This window comes from Centruroides vittatus, unplaced genomic scaffold (assembly GCF_030686945.1).
Source record: "Centruroides vittatus isolate TY-2023 unplaced genomic scaffold, ASM3068694v2 contig_370, whole genome shotgun sequence".
Lineage (NCBI taxonomy): Eukaryota > Metazoa > Arthropoda > Arachnida > Scorpiones > Buthidae > Centruroides > Centruroides vittatus.
The window spans coordinates 2,861,689-2,887,730 of record NW_027122193.1 but is presented as its reverse complement, the minus strand read 5'-3'; the positions used below and the strand labels follow the sequence as shown (position 1 = coordinate 2,887,730).

The following is a 26,042-nucleotide window of genomic DNA, read 5'->3' as shown; positions in this document are numbered from 1 at the left end:
TAGGGCTTGAGGATAAGATGGCTCAAAGTGACAGTCAGGGGAGAGATATATTACAGGGCTCCTTCTGGTCCTCTCTCTGGTATACTATAGGAAACCAAAATGTGGAAAGAATATGATTTGGAAGTGTGAATTAAAATGCAAAATTCAGAACCAAATTACTTTATTTATGTGAAATAAGTAAAAAAAAAAAACATAAGATAAGTAACATATATAGAAATAGCATCATTGTTTTCTATGACTATTTAATATTTAGTCATTTGTTTGATGATAATTTATATGCATTTTCATTACAAACTTTTAGTTCAAGAAATGTTTCTGTGTCTCTTTCAAGTTTGTTATATTCTACTGCAGTGAAAAAATCAAAAATGCAAGATGTGCAGAAATTATGTCATGATATATCAAACATCTTCTGGACAAGAGTAGAGATGGAAAGTTATTGGAAGAATGGAAACAGATGAAGGCATTCAGAAATAGAAAGATTTATGGTTGTGTCTGAAAATGTAATAACAAAGTTCTGGAGACGATTTCTGAAAATTGACATTTGACACACACAGGATGTTTCAAGGTCATAAAGAAGTCATAAATGAGGATGATCTGTATCTTAACTGACAAGTAGGACAGATTCTGCTCACATGCCAACTTGTTAATGAGCTATTATTAAAAGGAAACACAATGTATTTGATTATTTTAGCCTTTATGAAAAGATTATATATTAGAAGATTAACATATGTCACATTCATCAGCATAAAGTAGTCAATTGTATTGATTCTTATGTAAACTATAATATATACAAAACCCAAGTTTCATCAACTACAACTGTAAAACTGAGTTATTTTTTAATCTTCTTGATATAAACTAGATAAATCTAAAACCTGATACATTGCAATAACACATCATCAACTGCCACAAATGGTAGTTGGTGGTGTGTTAAATCATGGAACATTATAAACTTGATTTAAATTCATAACATTAGTATAAATCTTCATCAAAGAATCAAAGTGTAGTGTTGAATTGATACTAATATGGAGTCATTATTTATTTGTATTGAATATTAATTCAAATAGATTTTGTGGAATCTTTGTCAAATGCAAAAACTAAGGATCTTCACCTTTCTTTTGGAAAATGGATGTATATGAAATTGACTGAAAATGGAATATTTTATAGTTAATGAGATCCTGATTAAAATTTCCAATGGTCAGACTTTTTTTTGCTGTGTGCTCTCAAAGTGTACAATTCACATAATTTTGATTGTTACCACGAAATCAGAATATTAAAGTACTTAAACAATAAACAATCAGCATGTGTTATGAATTATTTGGGGTCTGTTCTCAGCATCATTAGGGATTTATGACATGGATGTAATGGAAGTCTAATCCTGTTGGGGTAGTTGTTCAATGCGCGTCTCCTTGCCATTCACTTTTAGGGTGTTTATATTTTTGTGTATGTATGAAAGTACGAGTGATAGTACATAATCCATGGTTTATTATCTCTTCATTTTATAAACACCAAATTCTTTCCCTTGTGAATTGCACACTGAGAACCTGCGACAAAAAACTGTCCAATTTTGAGCCATCTGACTATTGGGGAACTTTTGAACAGGACCTCATAAATTACATATTTTATTTTTAGTCAATTTCATCTAAACTCATTTTCCATAAGAAAGATGTGGGGTTTTTCATATTTTAATTAAATAAAATGCATTAAAATATGAAATTTATAAACAAATGTTTTTACAAGTTTTCCAAGAATACAAGGCTTTATAAATTTTACAACTGTTTATTTTATTAATTAGTTTCATGGCAGAATACTGACTGACGGTAATAAAATGAATATATGATGAAATATGCTAGTTTTGAAACAATTTCAGACACCGAATTATTATTGTAATATTTATTTGCAGAAATTAACACATTGATTTGCATGATGTTCTTTGCATTATATATGGTTGATCTGGTTGCAATAGTAGTTTTTTTCCCCTCCCCCTAAGAGGATATGTGACAAATTGTTCTTTTGTTTCTTGAAGTTTGATTTTCTCTGGGAATAACAGGATATTTCTGTAAAATATTTTCCATGAAGAGGTGCAGTTGTCTCTGCAAGGTGTGTGATTCTAGCCTCTTCTTCATCCATGGTTAACTCTTTACTTAGATGGATGAGGAAATTATTTCTCTTAATTTCCTTCACGTTTCCAACAGGCAACTGAACAAAATGAATAATATTTCTGTTCGCAATGCAATAAGATGATTGACTAACAGGTTGCACGGAGCAACAATGATTATTTTTTCTCTAATTATTATTTTTGGAGGAACAAGTATACTTGGATTTTCTGGAGAAGACAGAGGGTTTTCAATTATTCCATTTTTATTTTATTTTTAACTCTTCAGAACATGAAACCTCTAGTCTCCTGCACTTATGATTAGGTTAATGCTATGCCTGAGCATCATCACCTGGTCCCATAGCGGGGTGTATGGATGCTGTAACACCATTCTTGCTAATTCGGTGTCTGCTTTGCCTGCCCTGATGGAAAGTTGGTTAATGCTGATGTACTGTGCATCCGCTATCATTGGCACTGTCAATATAATGAACAAGTTCATCTTTGCCTGTGTCAGTCATCACAACAACCTCAACTTTCATGTCATCTACTTTTTCATCTGTGCTTGCATCATTTCCAGATCAGCTCTTTTCTTTCGCATCAAAAAACCACAAGATTTTCTTCTCAAAATCAAGATGGTTTGCTCTAGCAATGCTATTCTACAATAATAAGTACAAACTAAAGAATATAAAAAAAGAATCTACATGAATTAGTCAATATAAAGTTCACATACATACAAAATGAAATCACAGCTTTCTCTTTATTCTGCATACCACATGTAATCGTGAAGCTTCATAAAATTTTTGAAAACAGTTTAAATTACTACACACAAAAACAGTTCCAAGAATTTGCACTTGTTATGGTGATCTAGGCAAGAATGAGCGCCTGCAATTTTTGGCATAAACATTTCTAATTACTATTAATCTAATGAACATACTGATTTTGAAACATGTGACAGCCAGTGGGCCCTTCTATATAAGTTTTCTCAAAAGCATATCTAGAATTTTGTAAAAATGAGTATCAGGAGTCTATATTAATTATTGGAATACTCTGTGATGTTGAGACAGATTTACACGAATCAATATTGTTACATATTTGATTCAACTGAATTCGATATTATATTGGATTTAATTATTGTTTAATTGTTACAGATATTAATGTAATAAGAAAATTATAATAATGATAAACACATTAGTTTTGTTATTTTATGCGATAATTTTGAATTACTCAAATTTTTAGTAGAAATTGAATTTGAACATTTGGATTGCAAATTTTTGCTTCACTCTATTAACCAATTTCAAATGTTTTAAAATTATTAATAGATGATAACTTTATCTACTTTTAGCGATATATTTCTTTGATCATTAATTTCCATAATAACATAAAAAATAAAGCAATTTTCAACTGTTTCATTAGATAAAAATTGCTCTATTTTTTAAATATAATACATTTCAAAGCCCAAAGTTAAATAAACCAACCAACGCCTAAATAATCGGGCTAATAAATGGCTATAATTAAATACCTAACGCTTACCTCTGTACCAAATTTGTTTGTATTTATTATTCAATTATAACCATTTATTAGCCTGATTATTTAGGCATTGGTTGGTTTATGCTCTATTTTTTTTATGCTAATATGCTAAAGCAATTGATTGATGTATGAACATCAATAAACTGCTTTATACATATATATGAAAAAGTTATATTTGTATGTTTACAAATTATATTAAAAAAAAAATACCATATTACTTCCAAATTTCAAGCGCATGTCACTTTTAAAAATATTTAGGATTTTGAATGATAATTAGAAGTAAATATACCATATTTTCCGGCATATAATATGACTTTTTAACCCAGGTAAATCTCAAAAGTCGGGGTCCGTCTTATACGCCAGGTGTCATCTTATAGGGCGAGTATATCCCAAACTCTATATTTTAACTGTAAAAGTCGGGGGTCATCTTACACGCCGGAAAATACGATAGTTTAAAAATGTATTTAAAATAAAATATAATTGATTCTATACCTCACAACTGGGTTCGTAGGTAGATACTGGGCATCTTTAACATCACTCTTTATTCCAAAATATCTTACACGCCAATATGCATTTCGGGCATATGCCTCTCATCAGTTGACTTTAAGACATTTAGTATAAGATATTCGTGAATAAAGAGTGATGTTAAGATGCCCAGTGTCTACCTATTCACCCACTTGTTAAGTATAGAATCATAAATTAAGGAAGACACGATTTTGGAATAAGTCAATAAAATATAATTATTAAAAAATATAAAATAAACAGGAAATACTACAAAATTTTCATTATGTACAGACGTTTTGAAGAATGGCAAAAATTTCCAAACTTTAAGAGGCATCGTGAGTTTAATTTTGGAAACATGAAATAAGTACAACTTAAATTTAATATGGTATTTTATATTTATTATAGATGTAATTATTGTTATGATTAAAATATTGTATTATATTTGCTATGCTTATATTACTTCTGTCATTCACAGATGGGAATCCGTATGAGGCCATACGGGGCATGTGGGAAGGAGCTTACGTGTCTCAGTTTGTTCGACTATTTCAAAGCAAATTTGGTTTTACTCGCTTGAGTATACAGGTAAGGATTTTATTACTTTTACGAGATTTAAAACATATCTTATGTAGATTAAATCAGCTTAACGGGGCTTACTGCAATTATGTAAAAGTTTTTAACGTGGAAAAATTTCTTTATAATTGAATATATTCTTCAATAAAATAATCCGAGGATAGCTCGTATAAAATTGTAAACATTTGTTAGTTAATTAAAAATGTATGTTTGCTCTGAATTAAAACGTTATTTTTATGTATCATAGGAATTTGTTCCATAAAAGTGTTCTACATGTTTAAAAATATACCTAACTGCAGTTATTGAGTGAAATTTTTTTGAGTAACATTTGATATTAGTGCTTAACTTGTTGTTATTGAATGCTATTTCCTCATAGATCAAATTCATTTATTTAATACACATTATTTTTAATTTTTGTGATATGCTATTTGGGTTGAATCTATTTGGGAAATTTGATTTTATTGTTAGAAATAACTTTAATTGCGAGTTAATGAAATATTTTTGTATTTATTTTTTGTGTTTCTGTCCCAACAATTTTAGTCAACGTTAAAGGTTATTATTGTTAATTGGTTTTTATTTTTTTCCAATAAAAATTTTCTTGTTAGGATTTTGTTTTTGTAATATAGCAATATATTTATTCTTCTCAACAAAATGTAGTTTATATAATACATTTTTCCATAAATAATTTCAAATTTGTTTTATTTTCGTCAATGGTCTTTCTCTCTCTCTGTAATTTTGGTTAATGTTACTTTAGGTAGTCAAGATGGTGGCTCATCTCTGAAACAGTGGGGACGCACATACTTACCTAACCTATTCTAATAAATTACCATAATTATTGCCAACCAAAATATTAGAATAGGGGTAATTTATTAGAATAGGTCAGGTTAGGTTAGTACATGCGTCCCCACTGTTTCAGAGACGAGCCACCATCTTGGCTACCTAAGGTAACATTAACCATAATTTTATATCTTATACTCTATTTTTAAAGATAATTAGTAATTTAAATATTCTATGAAGATAAACAACAAGCCATACAGAATCTTTTTTGACACCAAATAAAATTTAATATCTACAGACCATTATTTACAAGTGCAAACGGGATCTTCGTCGGGTCAATTACAACTCGAAAATGAAAAATGCAGTAGAACCTTATTTAAAATTATTTGTTATTTAAATGAACAAATAATTATTCAAAACAGCACCAAACTTTTTTAAAAACAAAAACTAATAAATAAAATAACTGGAATACCTCACTGAAAAAAATACTTCTGTCCATTTTTTGGACATTTCCACTTCTTACAACAAGGGAGGTATTAGTACCAAAATCTATGGCAAATACCTTCTTACCAACCAGTATTTGTTTCATATAACTCTGTCAACTCTCCTCATATCAAACTACACATTTAGATTGTTAATATGAAAGGCATTTATGCATTGTACAATTATCACTGACATGTTAAAGGAGCTCAAACACATTGAGAGGATTGCTAAACAACATGACTTTCTGGCCACAGTAATATGGAAATTAATTTCTGTTTACGATTCAACAGGGCCCACCCATTCACAACAAGTTGGGAGGAGGAGGATTATTTTAAACTACTTCGCACAGTTACAAAGAATACACAGAAGTCGAAAAACATAACTTATAGGTAGTCTATAAACACAGTCCCACAATTTTTAACATCTCCAAAATGATAAGACCAAGGACATTTGTTCTTGCACCCCAAGAATATATACTATTCTACTATAGCACCAATTGTTTGATGAAAGACTTGTCTATGTAGGGGCAACCATATGTAACCTTGCACAAAGAATTAAAAAACATCAATACACATTCAGCAAAGATTTGGGTATAATCCTGACATCTTATGAAAACCAGCAGCAAGTACAAGTGTAATAGGAGGAGGCCAAAGTAATTAGACCTTCCATCAACTCTTACACCAGCGGTTCCCAACCTTTTTTTGACCAGGGACCACTTTGATTTCATTGTTGTTAGCAGGGACCACAAGGTTTAAGAAAAATAAACTGTGTCAATCTAAAAATAAACTTTAATCAAAACTGTTAACATAAGTAATCGTTAAACTCAAGAGTAACATGCTTTAACAGTACTATTATAATAGAAAACATAACATTTTTAGTAAAAATTAAATTCAGTTTGCATCAATGTGGGAATAATAATTTAAAATGAATAAAAGTTTTAAATCTTTTGCGGACCATATTTTAGCTCTTGCGGATCACTGGTTGGGAACCGCTGTCTTACACCATTGAATATTTAGAGACTGGAAGTCTATACAGTCTGTAATAAGCAGCATTGTATCAATTACAGGGATGCTGACACAAACAAACCTCACAAAACCTGATAAATTTGTGAAGCCAAATAACCACTGGATTATATTGGGCTCCTTTTCTGTGATTATATTTAATTAATTATTAAATAATTTGTCACTGTAAGGAGGCGTTAGCCAACATCTCTTATTAAATGTAATAATTATAATTAAATTAATATTTATTAAATAATTTAGAATATTTTAGAAGAGAAGTACTGGACTTGAACTGTTTCTTGTGCAGATGTGTTGCCAATTACGGAAAAGTAATTTGGTGGTTGTTTGGCTGATGCTGACACTTTGTGATTTCTGTGGCAGTCTATATTTGAAGTATAAGTTACTCTAATGTTTTACAATGCATGACCTGAATTATTAATTTTATATATGTAAATGTATTATTTTATTTATTGTTTTTTATTTCTTTTACTTTATTTTTTATTTTTGCATTCTGTTTGCTATTATATTTGTTATTTTCATATTGGTTAACATTGTATTTAAATTTTATACATGTTCTATTTGTTTTAAATGTTCATATGTTTGATTTAGTTAACTTATGTTCTAACTGAGGAAGATCCATTAACTCTGGGTCAAAAAAGTTTATAAGTTATTAAAAATAGTTTGCTGGACTCATAAGTGTGTTTTCATTTAACATTTAGAATCATATTCAGTGTTTTGCATATTTAAAGCATCACTACACTGTCTTGTCCATCTTCAATTTTTTGGAAAGTGCTGTGTGTAAATCCTGTGTCCTGCACCTGTAACTTGTTAATAAAATCTTTCTCCACAGGTTCACAGTGAGTGAGTGCTCTTGATGTAGTTGCATAGTAAAAATTTATGTTTCGTCTTTCAGAAGAACAAGAGCTTTTCACTTATCTGCTTTACCAATATGATGCTTTTGTCTTTCAGCTATTTTTTGCTTTTCTTTAAGTTGCACTAGAACATATAATCTTATGAGTTTATGTCTATTGAAGTAATTCAGAAAGTAGCTTTCTATCTGTACATCTCTTTGTGAACATCCTTTGTTCTAGTGACGAGTTTCTCAATATGGGTGAGATGTGTTCTGGATTGTGCACTATACAGTCGCATATAATGCAGTTGTATAGTGTGTAGTAGAAAGCCTTGCAGAGATATGTCATCCCAGCAACAGTGTATCTTCCTTTTCTTTCTTTTTTGGCTTTTGTATCTTGAGTGTTCAGTTCAACTTTTTGCTGTATTTTCTGGAAAGTTCTCATTTGAGTTTTTCTTGAGAAATTATAGATTTTTTATTCACTTCATGATTGTCTTTAGTTATATGGAAGAACAATCTGGTTCAATTCAGTTATAGAATCATGTGTGAAGCTAACGAGCGGTAAGAAGACAAAGAGTCGAAAATAAGAGAAACAAAACACGATGAATTTTATTTTCTTCGCTCGTAAATAAACAGGATACAGAGGATACCAACAAACACCTTTTCTACCGACAATACACGAGAGCAAATACCGAATCTTGTACAACTAATTTTCCCGACAATATCACTTAAAATATAAAACTTAATTCTAGTGTACAATACGAATTCCTGACAATATCACTTAAATTATAAAATTAAAACTAATATACAAAACAAAAAATTAGCAAGAAAGAAGGAATATCAAGAATGGACAGGAAAGAGGGTACCCACGACTAGATGACAAAATCTACCGGCCAGGATGTCACGGTGAAATGGGGATTGATGAATACTTTCACTTTTTCTCACTTTCTAAAATGCAGTTCGGATTGTCTTTATCGTTTGGCCCTATGCGTACTCGGGAGGCTCCACAAACACTCCTTCCAACTCAAAGTCCCGCTCCAGACTGACCCACGTGTTCCTCTTCCTCCCCTCAGGGCTGCACTCCCTCTTTTGTTTTCAGGGGTGAGTCGAAATAACAAAGAAAGTGTAAGACAAATAGATACATTCCAGGAAGAATGGACAAATAGGTTAGAAAAAAAGGAATAAAGGAACGGAGAATATAAAATATAAAAAAACGATAATATTATATATAAAAAATATACATTTGAAGCATGGCGTTTAGCCACACATGTAACTAGAATTTCTTTTCCTGATAGATTTCAACAGATTATCTTTTATAAAATTAGCATTATTCAAATTAGAATTCAACAGAATGCTCACTTTTAAAAATGATCAATGCTTTGGTGGAGAGCAAAGGAAAGAAAGGATCACTGTATTAATTAGAGCAAATATGACAGGAAGTAAAAAGTTGAAACTGTCAGTAATCAGAAAAGCAAAAACCTAATGTTTCAAAGGGACGAAGTTTCTTGAAATGGATTATCAATTTAATAGGAAAGCATGGATGACTAGCAAGATTTTTGAAGATTGATTATTAAAACTAGATAAACAAATGACAAGAGAACATACAAAAATTGCATTAGTTGTAGATAACTGTCCTTCTGAGGTCACAAAAAGGCTTAAAAGTATGAAAGATTTCTTTTTTCCTTCAAATTTAACATCTAAACTTCAGCCAATAGATCAAGACATAATCAAAAACCTTAAATTTCATTATCATAAGAGTTCTAATGAAGATATTAATAGAGTTGAAAAAAAAATAAGGCTGACAAAATTAATTTAAGAGATTGTATTTCTGAGCTATCAAAAGTGTGGACTCATGAAGTGACTGAAATCTCTATAAAAAAATTGTTTTTCTAAAGTAGGATTTAATGAAACATCTCATGAATGGAATGGGAATATTTTCTATCTTCCTGTTAATGCTATCTGCATAGAATTACCAGGAAGAAGGTGTAGAATAGGAATATGAAGATATGATATACATAGTTTACATACAATGAATATTTTTCAATGTATCTAAAAACTTTCATTGCCCAGGTTATCTCATATTTAGAAAAGTGTGACGTAGGAACTAAATACTATTAACCAGACAAATTTTTAGTCTTTTGAAAACTTACTACTATTATAACCAATATAATACGAGTCCCGAAGGGACTGTTTCGGAGGAAGTAATCATGTAGTCATTCATAATCCTCGGTTATCTACATTCTACTTATATAATAATCTCAAAAAATATGTTAATTCTTTCAATGACCTCAAAGTCATTTTCGATCCTAAACTTATATTTAAAAGACACGTTGATAAGATCATGAAATCCCTAACCAAACTTGTTTTTTTACTCCATCTTTTAGGTTTGCCATTTCTTTCAGATCCTTTTTCTGTTGGCCTATTCAAAATATGGGCTTTATATTTATTGATTTTTTTCTTCTTTGTTATTTGTATTTTAATCTTTTGTTATGGGTGTTATTTTCAGGGGATGATATCGGTTGTCTTTTGATATTTCCTTTCGTATAGGAAATAAATAATATATATGCCAGCCCTTGCATTTCTATGTTCCTCTTAATTTTACCTTTTTCTTGCTGTTATATTGTGATTCTGGAGAAGTTTAGATAGAAATTGAGTACTATTGAGTGAAGGTAGCTTAACAGAAGAGATACAACTAGATAAGAATTACAAATTAGCAGTACTAGTTTTATATCATTTAGAGAGTTTAGATTCTATTAGATTATTTGCATCATTTTTAGTTACTATAATCGTAGTTTGGAAATGGTTTACACTATATAATTGAACTGAAGAGGGGCTTATATATTGTGACAAACTTGTTTGGATTAAATTAATGTTGTCAAAGTGAATTCCAAAGACTGTTTAGAGATATTCTCAGAGGAATTGGAAATAAAAAAGTTTTTGATTAGTTTGTATAATATATGTATAACTATTTTATAATTATTAGTTTTTCATATACTATATTTGTTGTTTTTTAAGGAATGTTTTGTTTTAGCAACTCTATAACTATTATTTTGGTAACAAGTTCATTAAACGAATTTTGCAAGATTAATTTAAACTATTACACTATTCTGCATCAAAATCCTCTCATGAAAGAAAGCATGATTTTTTTAAATGTATTTTAGTGTGCTGAATATGAATCTGAAGTCCAAAAATCATCTATTTCCCACAGTTTTTTTAAAAAATACTACTTTTTTGTTGCTATTGTTTAAATAAAATTTAAAACCAGAGAACTATATACAGTAGACCCTCCCCATAACATGGTAGATACATTCCGTGTTATATGAATCCGTGTTGTACGAGTCACTTAAATACATGAGCCAATCACAGCCCAGACGTGTGCAGTTTAGGGGCTACGGCTGTTTGAAAGGTTTTCTTCCATAAAATTAATCGATTCTAGACTAATTTGACTCAACATTTCCAAATCATGTGTAATTTTTTGGGAATAATCCATATAAACTGTGCTATAAACAAAAAATTGTAAGATTACTTACCGAGTGTGCACCGTTCGACGACGCCATTGCTTAAGGTTGTTTTTGTCATGGAGCGGCTCGTCGAACGGCGGATGCGTGTTTCCTGATTGGCGACTTTTTTGCTGAAAAATAACATAACTTTGGAGACATCATTAATAAAAATATAATTTTTATGGCCATTGAATAATAAATGGTTTTTAGTAGGTCCAGTGCGCGTTTAAACACAACGGTTTGTACAATATTCGCTATTGGTCCAGATTCGACTAATTCTGTCGTGACACGAGTTGGCGATGTCATTTTACCATGTTATACGAGTGTCTCTTAGCTTGTTATACGAATACAATTGCAATTTTTTTGCCGTGTTATACAAACCCGTGTTATAGGGGGGGTCTATTGTAACGTGCTAATAGATCTTGAAGGAGAATACACTAAATTCTGCTGTTTTTTATGTGAATGGTCAGTCAAGCAAGAACCAGTCATTTCTTGGTAAAAAGGTGGTCTGAATATGTAGCAAATGTACAAAGTCAGAAGAATATTGCTTTTTTTGCTATGGAGGAGAAAACTAAAATCCTCTTACCGAAGAGGAGGTAAGAGGATTTTAGTTTTCTCCACCAGAATTAGTTTTTTCATATCAAGCTCGGTTTGATGAAAAACTTTGTGAAAGATACGGACAGAAAAGGAGACGTCTTTGCTTACCTGAAGCAAAAGTTTTCTTATCTGAGCGATGTGAAAGTAAAGGAGGGAATTTTCGTTGGTCCCAAGTAAGATGGCTTTTGAAGGATCCTACAGTCTGTCTATGGAAATAATCAACTTGGGTATTAACAAATAAGCTTCAGCCAATGATTGCTTAGTTGTGGCAAGTTACTTCTGGTTTCTTTCTATCTATTAAAAAGCTTGCAACAAAACATGGCTACAGTATTAAACTAATTAATGAAATGGCTAGAATTTTAAAAAACAAGTCAGGTAAGGAAGCAGAGCAACCGAAACCTGACCGCAAATATGTAACGGTTGAATTTGACTCCAGGAGATGCAAAGTTTATTCTAGCATAGAGAAAGATATACCAATAGATATTGCATTTAAAAGACACTCAACAATATTCATGTTATTAACCAATGTAAAAGATCAAATGAATGAGAAAAGAGCCCCTGGAGTGTACACCATACCTCTGGACGATTCTAGATTCAGCAGATGCCTAACCTATATAGACTCAACTAACAGATCCATTGAGGCCAGAATAAAAGAACATAAATATGACATTCTTAAAAGAAATTATAACACTGCCTTAACTCAATATGCAAGCGATTCTGGGGTGTTCCCATGTTGGGAAGGTGCAAAATTAGTAAGAAAAATATTTGATAAGCAAAAATTAAGAATAAATGAAACCATTGACATATGTAAAGCAACAAGCCAAGGGCTTTGCATTAACAACAGCCTCAGCATATTACAAGCTTGGCAATCATTTTTATCTAAATGTACTTAAATCAATTAATAATTTTTTATTAATCACCTCAAGGTGCTTAATATTTGTTATCAGTTCTTTTATATTTTCAATAAATAATTTTATTTAAATTTATAAATCTCAAGTTACAACATACGAAATTTAAACAACCTCAAATAAACTTTGAATTGTTCCATTTTGGAACACAGCATAACTCCTAATTAGAACGGCTTCTAACCCGAAAAAGGCCTGTAAATCAAGCCAAAAACATTCGTTAGAACTATAAAGTGCTGGAAATGTGTGAAAAGTGTGCTTTTATATATATATATATATATATATTCATGTATTTTTTAAAATTCTTCATCTGTAGTTAATGATAAATTTAATTTTTCCAGTTTATAACATCTTACTTTTTTTTCTTTATTTTCAAAGTCGGAAATATCGACGTCCTTATTACAGCAAATTGATATTACAAAATCCGTCTTATCTAGTTTATTCTCTTATTGTAATAAACGTAGAAATAGGTAGATGAATGAAGTCTGACATAATTTAGGGGAGAGGGGTCAACACACTACTTATAATTGCTTACATGGAGGTAGGGTCAAAAAAGAAAGGAAATTATGCTTGCGTAATATTTATTTAAACATAATGTAATGTTAACCGATCATAAAAATATAATATTCGGTAAACAAGTAAAAAAAAATTCACGCAAAAAATGAAACTTTTATACTATTACAAAATTAAACACTTGATAGTACAGTTGAATCCTACAGGATTTATTCAATTATGTATCTAGGTATGATTTGATAATAAAATTAAGAATTGTGGTCAGAATATGTAGTTCAACAATACACTTAATTTCAGACAAATACATATAACTTAATCTTTACAAAACTAAAATTTAAATTTAGTGCCTAAATATATTACCCTATTTAAAACTTAAGCAAGCTTTTTCTAATTGATATTTATTGTGATAAAAATATTTTTATAAAAATAATTTAGTTAAACTAGTTGCACTGTATATTTGTAATGATGTCATTTATGTGAAGTATGATATTTTTTTTATTTAATTAATTTTTCCACGAGAGAGGAAGATTCTTAAATTCTTGAATTTTTACTAGATTTTTTTTAATGTAAAATTGAAGAAAAAATACGAAAAAAACAAAACTTATTTTCTTTCGGATAATTATAATTTTTATTGAAACATTAAGTTTATTTTGAATTGTTATTTTAAAATAAATATTTTCATCGAATTTACTTATTGAAAGCTAACATTTGAACCATTAGTATTCTAATTTAAATATTTGGAAAAGAAAAATAAATGTGCACTAATAGCTAAAAACTAGTAAATATTTGCTTTCACTGAAAGGTATTTCTCTACTTCATATTATTGACAACCAGTTTAACAATTTGTGAGGTTAATATTTAATTATTGAACTTTTTGGATCTAGATTTAGTTTTATTTGCTTCTATTTCAAAAAATAAATTTAATGAATCATTTATTAGCTTAATCATTCTAATACTATCATAAATCTTTCGAATATGGCGGAGTACCGAAAAGTAAGAAAAAATAATAGTGTTTTAATTATATACTACGCGTTAGCAGTAAAAGTCAGTCAATTATTCAAAGTTATTTTTATTGTAGAGTCCATGTGAGATTTATATCTACTTTTCCTTGTCTTTCATACCTGTAGAACTCTTTTCTTGTGTGTGTGGTAGAATGTAGATACCAATAACAAGACCAGTTCTCTCTCGAATTAATGCCGGTTCATATTTATTTAGTAGAATTTTTTTTTTACGATTCTATGACACAAAATAAATCGATTTTTTAATCAGTTGTTTTCTCTATCATTTCTTAAATTAAGATGAAAGCAGTTTTTAATGTTAAATTTTATAAAAGATACATAACTGTCATTAATGTATAAGTATTAAAAAAGCATTTTATTTCATTAAATGTCTTTGTTAACCTAAAGGATTTTAAATATGCTTTCATAATTTATTCAGGTTTAATGTAACTTTCTCTATTAATTCATTATAATCAATTGATTGTTTTAAAATAATATAAATGTTTACGTACTATTGTTTAGAAGTAATTTACAAGATAAATTTTTATTCAAGGATCCGTTCTAAGACCGTGTTTTCTTTTTTTTGATAGTAATTATATATCTTTTGAATAATACGAATAAAATGAAGTAAATAAAAGGGCTTTTTGTAGGAATTTTCAATTGAAAATTTTTCATTTCTTTTGTATTTGTGACTTAGATCTATACTTTTTTGGCATAATTACATTAAAAGTTAAGTTTTTCTTTGGATTAAAAGTCATTTTTGAGTTAAACGTATTGTAATTACAATTAATTTAATTTCTATTCGAATGTCTCTGAACAAATTCAATTAGAAATGATTATATTATTTTTAGAATATTCCATGTTTTTCGAGTATCACTTTTTATTGTTTTGATGGAATATTTTTTAAAATTAAAATATCGATCCAGTAAAAGTATTTATTGCATTATATTTAAGGAATAATATAATTTTAATTTTTATTTCTTAAGTTTACTGAAGTTTTATTCCGTAAGTTTCTTATCAAAGGATTTTTTAAAATTTTTATTAAATTTATTTGAAGTTTATTTAATTATTTATTCGAAAGAGCTTTCATTGTATCAATATATTCTTTTAATATGTTGTAATGCTGTCACAGAAGCTTATATATGGTTACATTTATTTGGTTTTATATTTAAATTTTATTATTTTAAGAATTTAAAATTATATTAATAGTTTTTAACAACTAAGTTATATTTGTTGGGAATAATTTTAAAGATTTTTGTTAAGAATTTTACAAAAAAAAGTCGTGTAAGCGATGCGACTTGTTTAAGAGCAGGTTATAAGTTAAAGAATGCAGTCGACGTGTGTTTAATTTAACATTTTACTCATTTGAAGTGGAATAATACGAATTTAAATTTAAAGCGCAATCCTTTACAAACGTAAATTCATTTTTATATATGTTTTTAATGACAGGAACACAATGTTTGCGAGGTTGATTTCTATATTCCTGGGCGGTTATAATCAATATGTCAAAGCAAATAAAATGGTCATTAATTAAGAAGAGGTTTAGAAGGATTATTTATATTGGCAAAAACATGATTTATCAGACAAAATTGAACTGTCTCATCATTGCGGCATTGTCGACTAAGCTCCCAAAATCTTAATTATATTCATATTAACATCAGCTATCAGTTTTTATGCTTTATATTCCATTACTCTTTCAGTTTTTGAAAATAAAGATTTTGTTAACAAGGAAATTTTGTAGTACGACGGTAACAAAATTCGATTTCTTTGGATTTGATTATTTTTTACCATCCAAACAATAGAGATTATCAGGAAAATTGGCAGAACGGCTGCTTAAAGATTATAATTTTCTGTAAGAAGGGTAGAGACAATTTATCACTCTATTTGCCGAAAATTTCATTAGATAAATTTTATTTAAAGGAAATATTTTTAATTATTCAAAGCGTTTTGGATTCCAGTCCAAATTCTGATTCGAATTGTATAGATTAACTCTCCTGTCAAATTTTATTGGACACCAACATTTAAATAAACAATACTTTCAAGTTTGTCCAGGGGAAAATAATTAAAGTGGGAACTAGAGAAAAAATATTTTAAGCTGATATTTTCCGAATTTAAGATAAAATTCGTGTTTTTTGACAGTATAAGACAAGAATGAAATCGAAATGTGATGCTTGGTAGTAGTAGCCATCTATATAATGATTTTATCACCGTTAGAATTTAAAAAAAAGAAAAGAAACTTCTTTAAAAAAACTCTTTGCATAACGAAACACAGATTCTAGTTAGACTCCGTGATTAATTGGCAGGTTTTTCAGTGCAAGATGCATAATTAATTGTTACGAAATTGAAAACCTATTATTAGTAATTAGTTCCCAATGTTGGTAAGTAAACAGTGCCTTCTCGTTCAATTAAATTTCGTTGGTTTTTAATTATTTATTTCGAGGGAAAAAAAAGAAGTTTTAAACGTTTGAAGACGATCCGGGGTTTCATAGCAAAGAAATAAACATTGTAAAGTCACTTTCGGTTTACTTTCGCGTTAACAGACAGAGTGGTTACAGTTGGAGGAATTGATTATGGCTGACGGCAATGACAAACCGGTTAAAGAAACAACGTAAGAAGAATTTCTTTTCTTCTTCTTCTTTTTTTAATCTGTTGTTATTGACGATATTAATAGTTTATCTTCTGAAGTTGAACGTTCTTTGCTCGTATAAGTTAAAAATTAAATCCATTCGCCTTAATGGCGGAGCGAAATTTACGCGCGTGATCTGGATTTTCAGAAATGGGATTTCAAGACGTAACGGGTGTAGAGTTCTCGACAGTTACGGGTCGTACGACGTTAAAGTAGGACGTTCCCCTTCGTTTTCGGGTTATGCTGTGCGGAAACGTTACGATATATCCAATGCGGAAAGGAATTAAGTGTACTGTTTTTTGTTTCGGTTTCTTGTTTACGTTTATTGTATTTGTTTCTCTGACGCGTTAAAAAAAAAGCGCGTGACCAATGGAAGTGGCCTAAGGACGAGTTGGAGTCGTTAAAAGTCCGGTTGTGTGGCACGGGGGGACGAAAACGTCAATCAATGTGGTCGGCGACTGGTCCGCGTGGAGTTTGGTGATTTGATGACGCCTCCGCCTCTTTTCTACTCTCGCCGCCGGTGGATAGAGGCGTCGGGGTAAATGACCGATCTGTTGAGCCGCTGCACGTGTGAACGTGACATTGGCGCGAGCGGTTTATGGTCACCCGATCAAATTTCGGTCGAAATCCTATCTGGGACAACTCGCTCCTCTATATCCCCCCCTTCTTCTTTGCCCATCCGACCGATTTACAATTCGTCATTCGGTTGTTTATTCAAAATCGAATTGTTTCTTTCGCCCTCCGACGTTAGTCGAGTGTGCGCTTTTTTTTTACGTTTTTCTTCCCCCCTCCGGTTTTGGTTTCGCTTAGTCTTCGGTGACGAGAACTATGACCGGATCCTCTCGATCCCCATAACTAGGCCTCAAATGAACCTCGAGGAGGAAAGATCGACTGACTCGACTGTAGAGGGGTGGGAAGTCTTCGGAGGCGCTCGTTGCCGGAGATGTATCTGCGCCTAAGATACAGACGCAGGTGAGTTTCACACCTGCGATGTGACTACTTAACAGACGAGTTGGACGAACGGAAATGAGATACATTTCTGTCATCTTTAATGGAAGCGAAGGAATTCGCGTACGTATCGAGAGTGGTTTTGCGAATAAATTAATGGGCCCACTTTATGGGGGTGTGAAAGAATCCGGATTTTTCAACTTTGCTCGCGTCCAAATCGAGGGGGGAAACAACCCGTTTGTCCATTCATTATTTACTTACTTGTTAGAGAAGGACGTAAAATTTATTCATACGATTTTAATTTTTTTTTTTAAATTACAAATCAGTTTATTACAAATTCCGGTAACTTTCCGTATTTCTTTTATTAGCGTGTCTTATATAACGTTAGGCATTGGGTATTAAACGGTATTTGTGTTCACCTCTCGTACTATTGATATTTGGAGAGATTACAGAATTGACAAATTTCAAAATGGTATTTGTTTTTTGAATTCCGCAATATCAATCACGTGAGTAATTGATCTTGTAAACAGTGGTCGTTCGCACGACCTCGTCATCGACACCAAGGAGTACAAGCGGAGCTTTTTCTTATTATCAAAACTGTTGATCATAAAAAAAAATAAAATATCTGCAGGCGATCATTTTGGATTCGGTTTTCTAATGACCAGGAAAATTAATCGATTATATTATCGACGGGAGAAGGATTTGGGGTTGTGGGGCACAGAAACTCGCAAAATCTTCCACGATTTCGTGTTGCTGATCGATAGAATCTTGACAGAATTGTAGTTTTGTAGTTTAAATGCGCGAAATTAGTTATTCAAATGAATTTTTTTTTTAGCCGTGAGTATTTAAGTAAATTAAGCCGTAAAATTGTTTTATATTCTCGATTATTTGATTCTAAAACGGAAGTTCACGTATTGCTGATTCAAAATGTCGATCAGGTGTATAATTTTGCATATTATATATTTAATTATGCCAGAAAAACAAATACAGTTACAGTATTAGATATTTTACAGATCACATTTTCGTGTAAATAATTAGATTTTTTTTTTAAGTTTTACTTAGGTATAAAAATAATAATTGTCTGCCGTAGATTAAAAAATAATTCGACTGTTGGTTATATAGTGGCTGATATTTAGTTATATAAATTAAATTGATTTTGTTTATGGTAATAAATGTTGGGGATGAATTATTTATTAGTTTCGCTCGAATTCGGTTTTTTTGGTTTGTTTTCCCTTTTCTTTTGTTTTTCCACAATGATGAGACGGTTATTTTTAATTCCTAGCAATGGCGTAGTTGGAAAATCGGATAAATGGAGATGTTATTTATTTTCTACATGCTCCACTAGAAACCAGTTGAACCGGATTAATCACACGGAATAGGACCTACATAAAAATGGAGATGAAAAATGGCGGGTTTTTAATACCCTAAAAATATTTCCGAGTTTTTTTCTGGTTTAAAAATAATAATAATAGATTATCATTCGAACATATTGCTAATATAAAATGGATATCTGTTTTTTAAAAAAATAATTACGATTTTTTGGCGATTAAAAAGGAAGAAGCCTCCTGCTTGTCTTCATCCTACAAGATTTCTGGGAAAGTAAGAGCCGAGAAGTTGAAATTCTCACGGCAATTGTAATGGATGTAACCCCTTGATAAATTTTATAACCGATCTCATTACATTTTTGTTATCTTTCTGGCACTCCTAAATGCAAATCTTTAGACTTTCGGGAGAGTAGTAGAGCTCCGGGATCGTAATTCTTTAGGTTTCTTCTTCGTCCGTTTCTCGGAAACTAAATGTTTGATTTGGGCATTTCAAACGGACGTTTTTCAAACAATAAGAATCTTTCTTGTAGAGAGCTGGAAAAAATTACCTCAATTAATTTCCACGCAATATAACTCCTATAAGTTAATGTTACTTATGGTTCCAAGATGGCGGCTCGTCTGATTTCAGCGAGGAAACAGTGGGGCTGCACGTTCTAACCTAACCTAACCCATTCTAATAAATTACCATAATTATTAGCAGCAAAATTATTAGAATAGGTTAGGTTAGGTTAGAACGTGCGTCCCCACTGTTTCCTCGCTGGAATCACACGAACCGCCATCTTGGAACCATAGTTAACATTAACCCTCCTATATTTATGTAGTTTGAAGATGTGAATATAATTGTAAAGTTCATAAATTTCGAAAGAAAGACTGGATTTTTAACTTTTTAGTATGATTATTGCGGATATTACTTTATAAAATGTCCTTTTTATAATTTCGTACGTCGATTTTAATATTTAATTAATTAATCTGTAATTATCGAACACAACGTGTGTCGAGGAGCTTCGACGCACTTTCGGAGAAAAATACAAAGGGAAATTATACTACTCGATTTAATTGGTACGACTAGAGAATTTCGGATCTATCGAATTCCTCCGTAAGTGGCCACGAAACGAAATGCAAACGATCGGAAAATATGATTTCTCACGGTACCTTTCTCTCGCTCGTGCACGACTCCTTACTCGATTCCATTGTAATTCACGCTCTACTCATAATTGCTAATGTGTGTGTCTCTCTCTCTGTGTGTGTGTGTGTGCGTGTTTTTCATTCATATAATTTCTTCTATTGTAACAATTACCTTCCTGTCTTATAAATAGTTCTACGTGTAACGTTATAAAAATCGTAAATATTTGCAAAATTGATTCGCATTCCTAGTACTAAATTACTCTAGGTGGGTGGTCTGACTTCTTTTTTTTTTTTTTAATAATTAAATTTGTACCAAATTGTATATTTTAATATGTAATCTGGTAGTTTAGCAATGCTTTTTATTGAAAAATATTTAATAAAAATAGTGAAAATCGGAATAAAATGCATATATATAATATATAGAGAGAGATGTAAAAAAAAAACTATATGCGGGATGCTGAGTACTGTTATTGAATTCTTCGTCGTGGAAAAAATGTCGCGAGTTAGCATTTTTATCTTTCTAGAAAAAGGAAAAATATTCAGTAATGTTAAAAATCTTTGATAAAGTTGGAAAAATAGGGCCGTCTCTACGTATCATTATACAGAAATATATTTTTATACACACAAAAAAGCTTTGTTTTATGTAAACTTTAACTGTTCGTTTGCATAACTTGTATATATACACACACATACAAGAGAAAATAAATTAATTGAATAAATCTTTCGTTGATGTTTCGCTATTTTTATTTTTATAAATAGAAATTGTCATTTCTCATATTCTATTTCCACATGTGGAATTATAGTACAGATAAATTCCACCATTTTTTCAAGTGTAAACAATCTTCCACGTAGATTATAAGGACGGTAGTAGAGAAATTATAAATAATTTCTATATCGAGAAGAATGCAATTTATACATCACTTAATATATTTTTAGCTTAAATAAATAAATTCGGTTTCAAATTATATCCGAAGATTTCATTAAATATATTTTTAAACCTATTATATCGAGGTGTACGCAGTGGGTTACTTATCTCTTAATGTAAGTATTACAAAACTGATGTATTCCTGCTTGAAGAATTGTCTTCTGTGGCTCAATGACTCATTAACTCTTAGCTTTCAGATTTCTATATTTACGAGGTTAGCTATCTTTAACTTTGCTTGTAAAATATTGAATAAATTCAAAGAATTTGTTTTTATTCGCTGATTTATTTTCTGATAAATTTAGACTTTTTTAAAAACAGTGGCAACGTTTACTTTTTCGTATGTTTCCAAGTTTAATTTCGATCGTTTCTATACAAATAAATGCTCTTAAATTTGCGCTTATTACATAGTCGACCGCGTGGTATAAATTCCCTATTATGAATTGTATGAAATGCTATATTTAACTACTTTTTTGTCATCTCTACACGGCTCACTTTTTCCAGGAATAGAACCTCATTTACAGCCTAAGCCTATGGAAAATTAGAGTTTTATTTACGACGGTTCGTAAGATGTAATCGGATCTAGTGAAATCGGAGCTCTTCTGTTCATTATTTATTTCATTTAATGCCTGGATATTTACCTGTTCGAATGGTGTTTTTAAAAATATTTAATTTAGTCTTCTTTTATAGTCGAGGAGATTATAGATTAGCGAAACTACTTAAATATTTGACCAGAAGTAACACATCAAAACAAGCGAATGCGTAAAAAATTCGAAAGATTTTTGAATATTTAACGTCTTTTTTTTAGCGTAATTTACATTTTCGCGACTATAAAATATGTATTGTTCTTCGCGTAAACAAGTTCTCGCGATCGTTTACTTGTTAGCGACGTCCTTTAGGTATTACAGCATTCGACAAACGATATTCCAGTAATTAAGAATGTCGCAGCCGCGTACAGACGTATATAAAAGTTTAACTGTACGAACTTTACTGTAAGTAGCTAACTGTTACAGTATTTTAATTAGTCGACGGTAACCTAATTTCTCGCAGTTGATATCGATCATAGATATCGATCGATAAAAGAAAGAAATATATATATATATATATATATATATATTCCGCCGTTCGATCGGAAATTATAAATATCGATTGTAAGATCCTTATTTATGTACAGTTGTGTAGTGGCGTTAGAGTTGTTTTACAGTCGACAAATTACTTCGAAGGACTCGACAACCCCGTTTAAATGCGAGAAAGGATAAGAAAATATCTAGGTCATGCCCTAGTATTATACGAATCGACTTTCTCCGAACACGTTCGAACGAAGCAGGTAGAACTAGAACAGAGCCCCGATATAGTTCCGGGATTCTACACACACTACACAGACAAACACACACACTCCCTCGTCTAAATCCGGACGAAGAGAGTTTAGCCAAAAAGTCGTCTGGTGTGTAGATAGAGAAACTCGTATTTTTTTCCTGTAGGGTCGAACTTGTTTACGCGTCATTCTCCCATCCCGTCCCCCACTTCCTCGGTCATCGAGGGCCTCATCGCCCTGGGATGTGGATGTCCCCCAGATGGGGTGAATTGACCCCGCGCGCGGAGTGAGACGTCTGTTAAAATCCGGCTTCGTATCTCGTGTACTATTTTTTTTTTCTTCTTTTTTTTAACTTCTACTTCGACCCTCGACGTGACGTTTTTTCATTCTCTCTCTCACTCCATTTATATTTTGCCGATAGACGTCTCGTTCTGAGAAAACGAGATTTGTGAAAAAGTCGAGAGCGAGAGCGAGAGAGGGAAATCGAGTGAAATAGTTGCTCTGTCCTGCCGATATAGCCCCGGGCGAGACAACTCGAGTCGTCTGGTTTTGCTCGCCTCGAAAACTCGGACCTTTGTTCTTCTTCACGGTCGCCTCTCTCACCTTCCTCCCCTTCTTCTCGCTGCGTTTGTATGTAGTTATTTACACCTGCCCATCCTCCCTCCCATTCTTTTCTTTTCGTTATCCACTGTTTGTTTTTCCACCAGCCGAACCGAAAAAAAAGAAAGAAAAATGCCCATCGTCCTTTTAAGTTTAGCGAATTTGATCCGTTTAAACTGCGAACAAAGCTCCCTTTAAATTCTAATCCCCTTCCTCTTAACTCGGAATGTCATCGTTTTAACGCGCTCGATTCGCGTAAAAAATTATTCCGTTTCTAATTTCCTCTAGCAGTAATCGCTTACACCAAATGGATTAGCGCGTCTGAATGTCTGTTCTCGCTTCTGTTGTCGATTAATGCTAGTATTATTCGCTTAATCCTTTGTTTTCGAAGGGTTCTCTTTTTCTTTAATTTAATTTTTTTTTTTTTACGAAGAGTCTTGTAAGGAATGGCCAAATTCTAGAGTCGTTCTATTAATTGTAGTGTAAACGAATCGTTAATTAGAATAATATGTAGATTATAGAGAATCGTTTCGTTTATAAATACTCGCGGTTACACGCAGTTTACTCTGTCAAAAATGTAATTTTCGGACAAATGGATAGGAGTTTCTGGCTGCAGAAATTCAGGCAGCGCCATCTGTCGTTCGTTTCCGATGCCATTTGTTTTATATAGTTGACGTTTTCCTCTCGTTACCTATAAATTTCTCGTTTTCTCGAACGATTTTCGCGCGTAAATTTATTCGTCGATCCAGCCGAAATCCAATCTACTCGTCGGGTTCCGGTTATTGTCCGTTTAAATAAGGGTGTACGCAGCGCGGAAAGATGAGGATTTCTTATAATTAACTCGCCACCAGAGCGTTTTTTTTTAACCTTAAATACGCTGCCATCGCGAAATAATTATTTTTTCGGGGGGTTTTAGCGCTGAAAGGTGTTAAGAAGTCGCCGTCAGTTTACACCCCCGAGCAATTTCACACTCGGAACCGTTCATTTCCGCAATGATCTGTGCAAAGAAAGGATTTCTCTTCGCCTCCTGTTTGTTTGTCTGTGACAGCTGGTCTCTAAGAACTCCCGGATACAGGAGGGTATCAACAATTTCCTGTTTTCTCCACTACCCCAGGGCTTCGTTTCTCCTATTGTTTTTCTCCTACCTTTAAGATTTTTTTTTTCCTTCGAGACTGAGATACCATACATTACCCGTTTCTCGACTGCAAATACCCTGTTTTTAAACTGATTATTGTGATTTATTTCGAACCGAACTTGAGAGAAATACTTGGCCGAAAATTATTTTTTTCTATTTGATCAAATTAAATGCTCTTTCAGTTAAAAATTGTCAAGTATTTAACGAGTACGACGTATCAAATTACACGATGTTGTTGCTATTTTGATCGGATTATTACGTAAATTTGTGGTTTCGCGTAACAGGAGACCTTACTATAATCTTAATTTCCGCGGGAGGTTGCGAAAATCCACCCGTATCCTTTAGGATATTCGAAAGTGTACATAAAATTGGCCGCTGCCCGAAGGAATGTGAGATAAAATTTAATTTATAAACAGAAATAAAGATTTGGATACCGTCACACGCCCAAACAAAAAGTCTCTCTTGATTAAAACGTGTCGTGTCTTTCGTATTCATTAATTAATGGAATTAAATGTTGTTTATTTTATCATTTCGTCCGCTAAGGAGGAGGATTTACAGATTCCGACAGAAGAAATAATTTACGAAATGATTCATCTCAAAACATCAATATGGATGCTCGCTTTATCGAGTATCGCAAATTACTTGCAATGATAATTTATCGCGTCTGGACGGATGAATCCGTCTGGATAAGAAACTTTAATAAACGTAAAATATAATAAACGTCAGCGAGACTAGAAATAATAAAAACAATTAAATCTCTTTTCCCATAAATTTGGTAATTCGACAATTTGAAAAGTGGTTTCATTTGATTCGATTGCGGGCCTTAACATCCATCCAACTACGAATCTAGAAGAAAGGAGGGGGGTGTATTTAATATCTATTGGGAATTGAATCCACATTCTCGGGTATTATTATATAAATATGTCTCGATAACTTACGTGTGTTATTTAATAAACATTATCGCACGTTTGTTTATCTTTCCGCACAACACATCACTGCGTTGCGTTTTTCATAATAGCATTCAGAACCGAACCAAACCCACGAATTTATATTAAATCGTCCCGGTTCGGCTTCCATCATCAATAATCAAACTGTGTGCATATGTATAAACTGATGCCAAGTGCATATCCAACAAAAATGACGATTTTCGATGACCACTTGCGTTTTTTATTTTAATTTAATAAATCGAAAGATGTGCGAAACCCACTCTTATTTGATTTTCTTCTTAAAATGCCGATTCGGTTACGCTCTTACGAATTCGTTTTAAAAGTGAAACAATAAAAAAAGGGGGGGGGAGAGAAACATTTCACAACCACAACAGGTTCTTACCAGTCGATAAACCGTTCTCCAAACTCCCTTGTACACAATTGTACGATGGTGAAAAATCCAAAGATAAACCGAATAGATGCTCCGTTTACTACTATACGCTTTTATTAATGCCGTTTATTAAGCAGATAAATGATTTTAATTTTTAATCCGAAGGACGTTTAAACAGAGAAAAGAATAGGGAATGTATTATAGATTTTTGGGGGGGGGAGTTTTATATTGTTTCGATAACGATTCGGATGATAAAGAATGGCCTTGTTTACTAACTGACACTATTTTGATGTATATAAAACGCGTTTAGAAAATGATTTTGTTTACTGGCAGCGTTATAACTCGACTGATCAATTAGTCGATAAAAGTATTTTCGACCCAAATATCTTGGTTATATATTTCCTCGCGTTTA

The 26,042-nt window shown here is 31.7% G+C and overlaps 1 protein-coding gene across 1 annotated transcript in view; it reads left to right on the top strand.

The window, feature by feature from the left end:
- Positions 1–26,042, top strand: part of lgs (legless) — a 106,956-nt gene that overhangs the window by 10,945 nt on the left and 69,969 nt on the right. The window contains exon 2 of the mRNA XM_067270374.1: positions 4,598–4,705. Within this exon, the coding sequence (XP_067126475.1) occupies positions 4,628–4,705 (78 nt within the window). The 5' untranslated portion in view covers positions 4,598–4,627. The remainder of the gene's footprint in view (positions 1–4,597; positions 4,706–26,042) is intronic.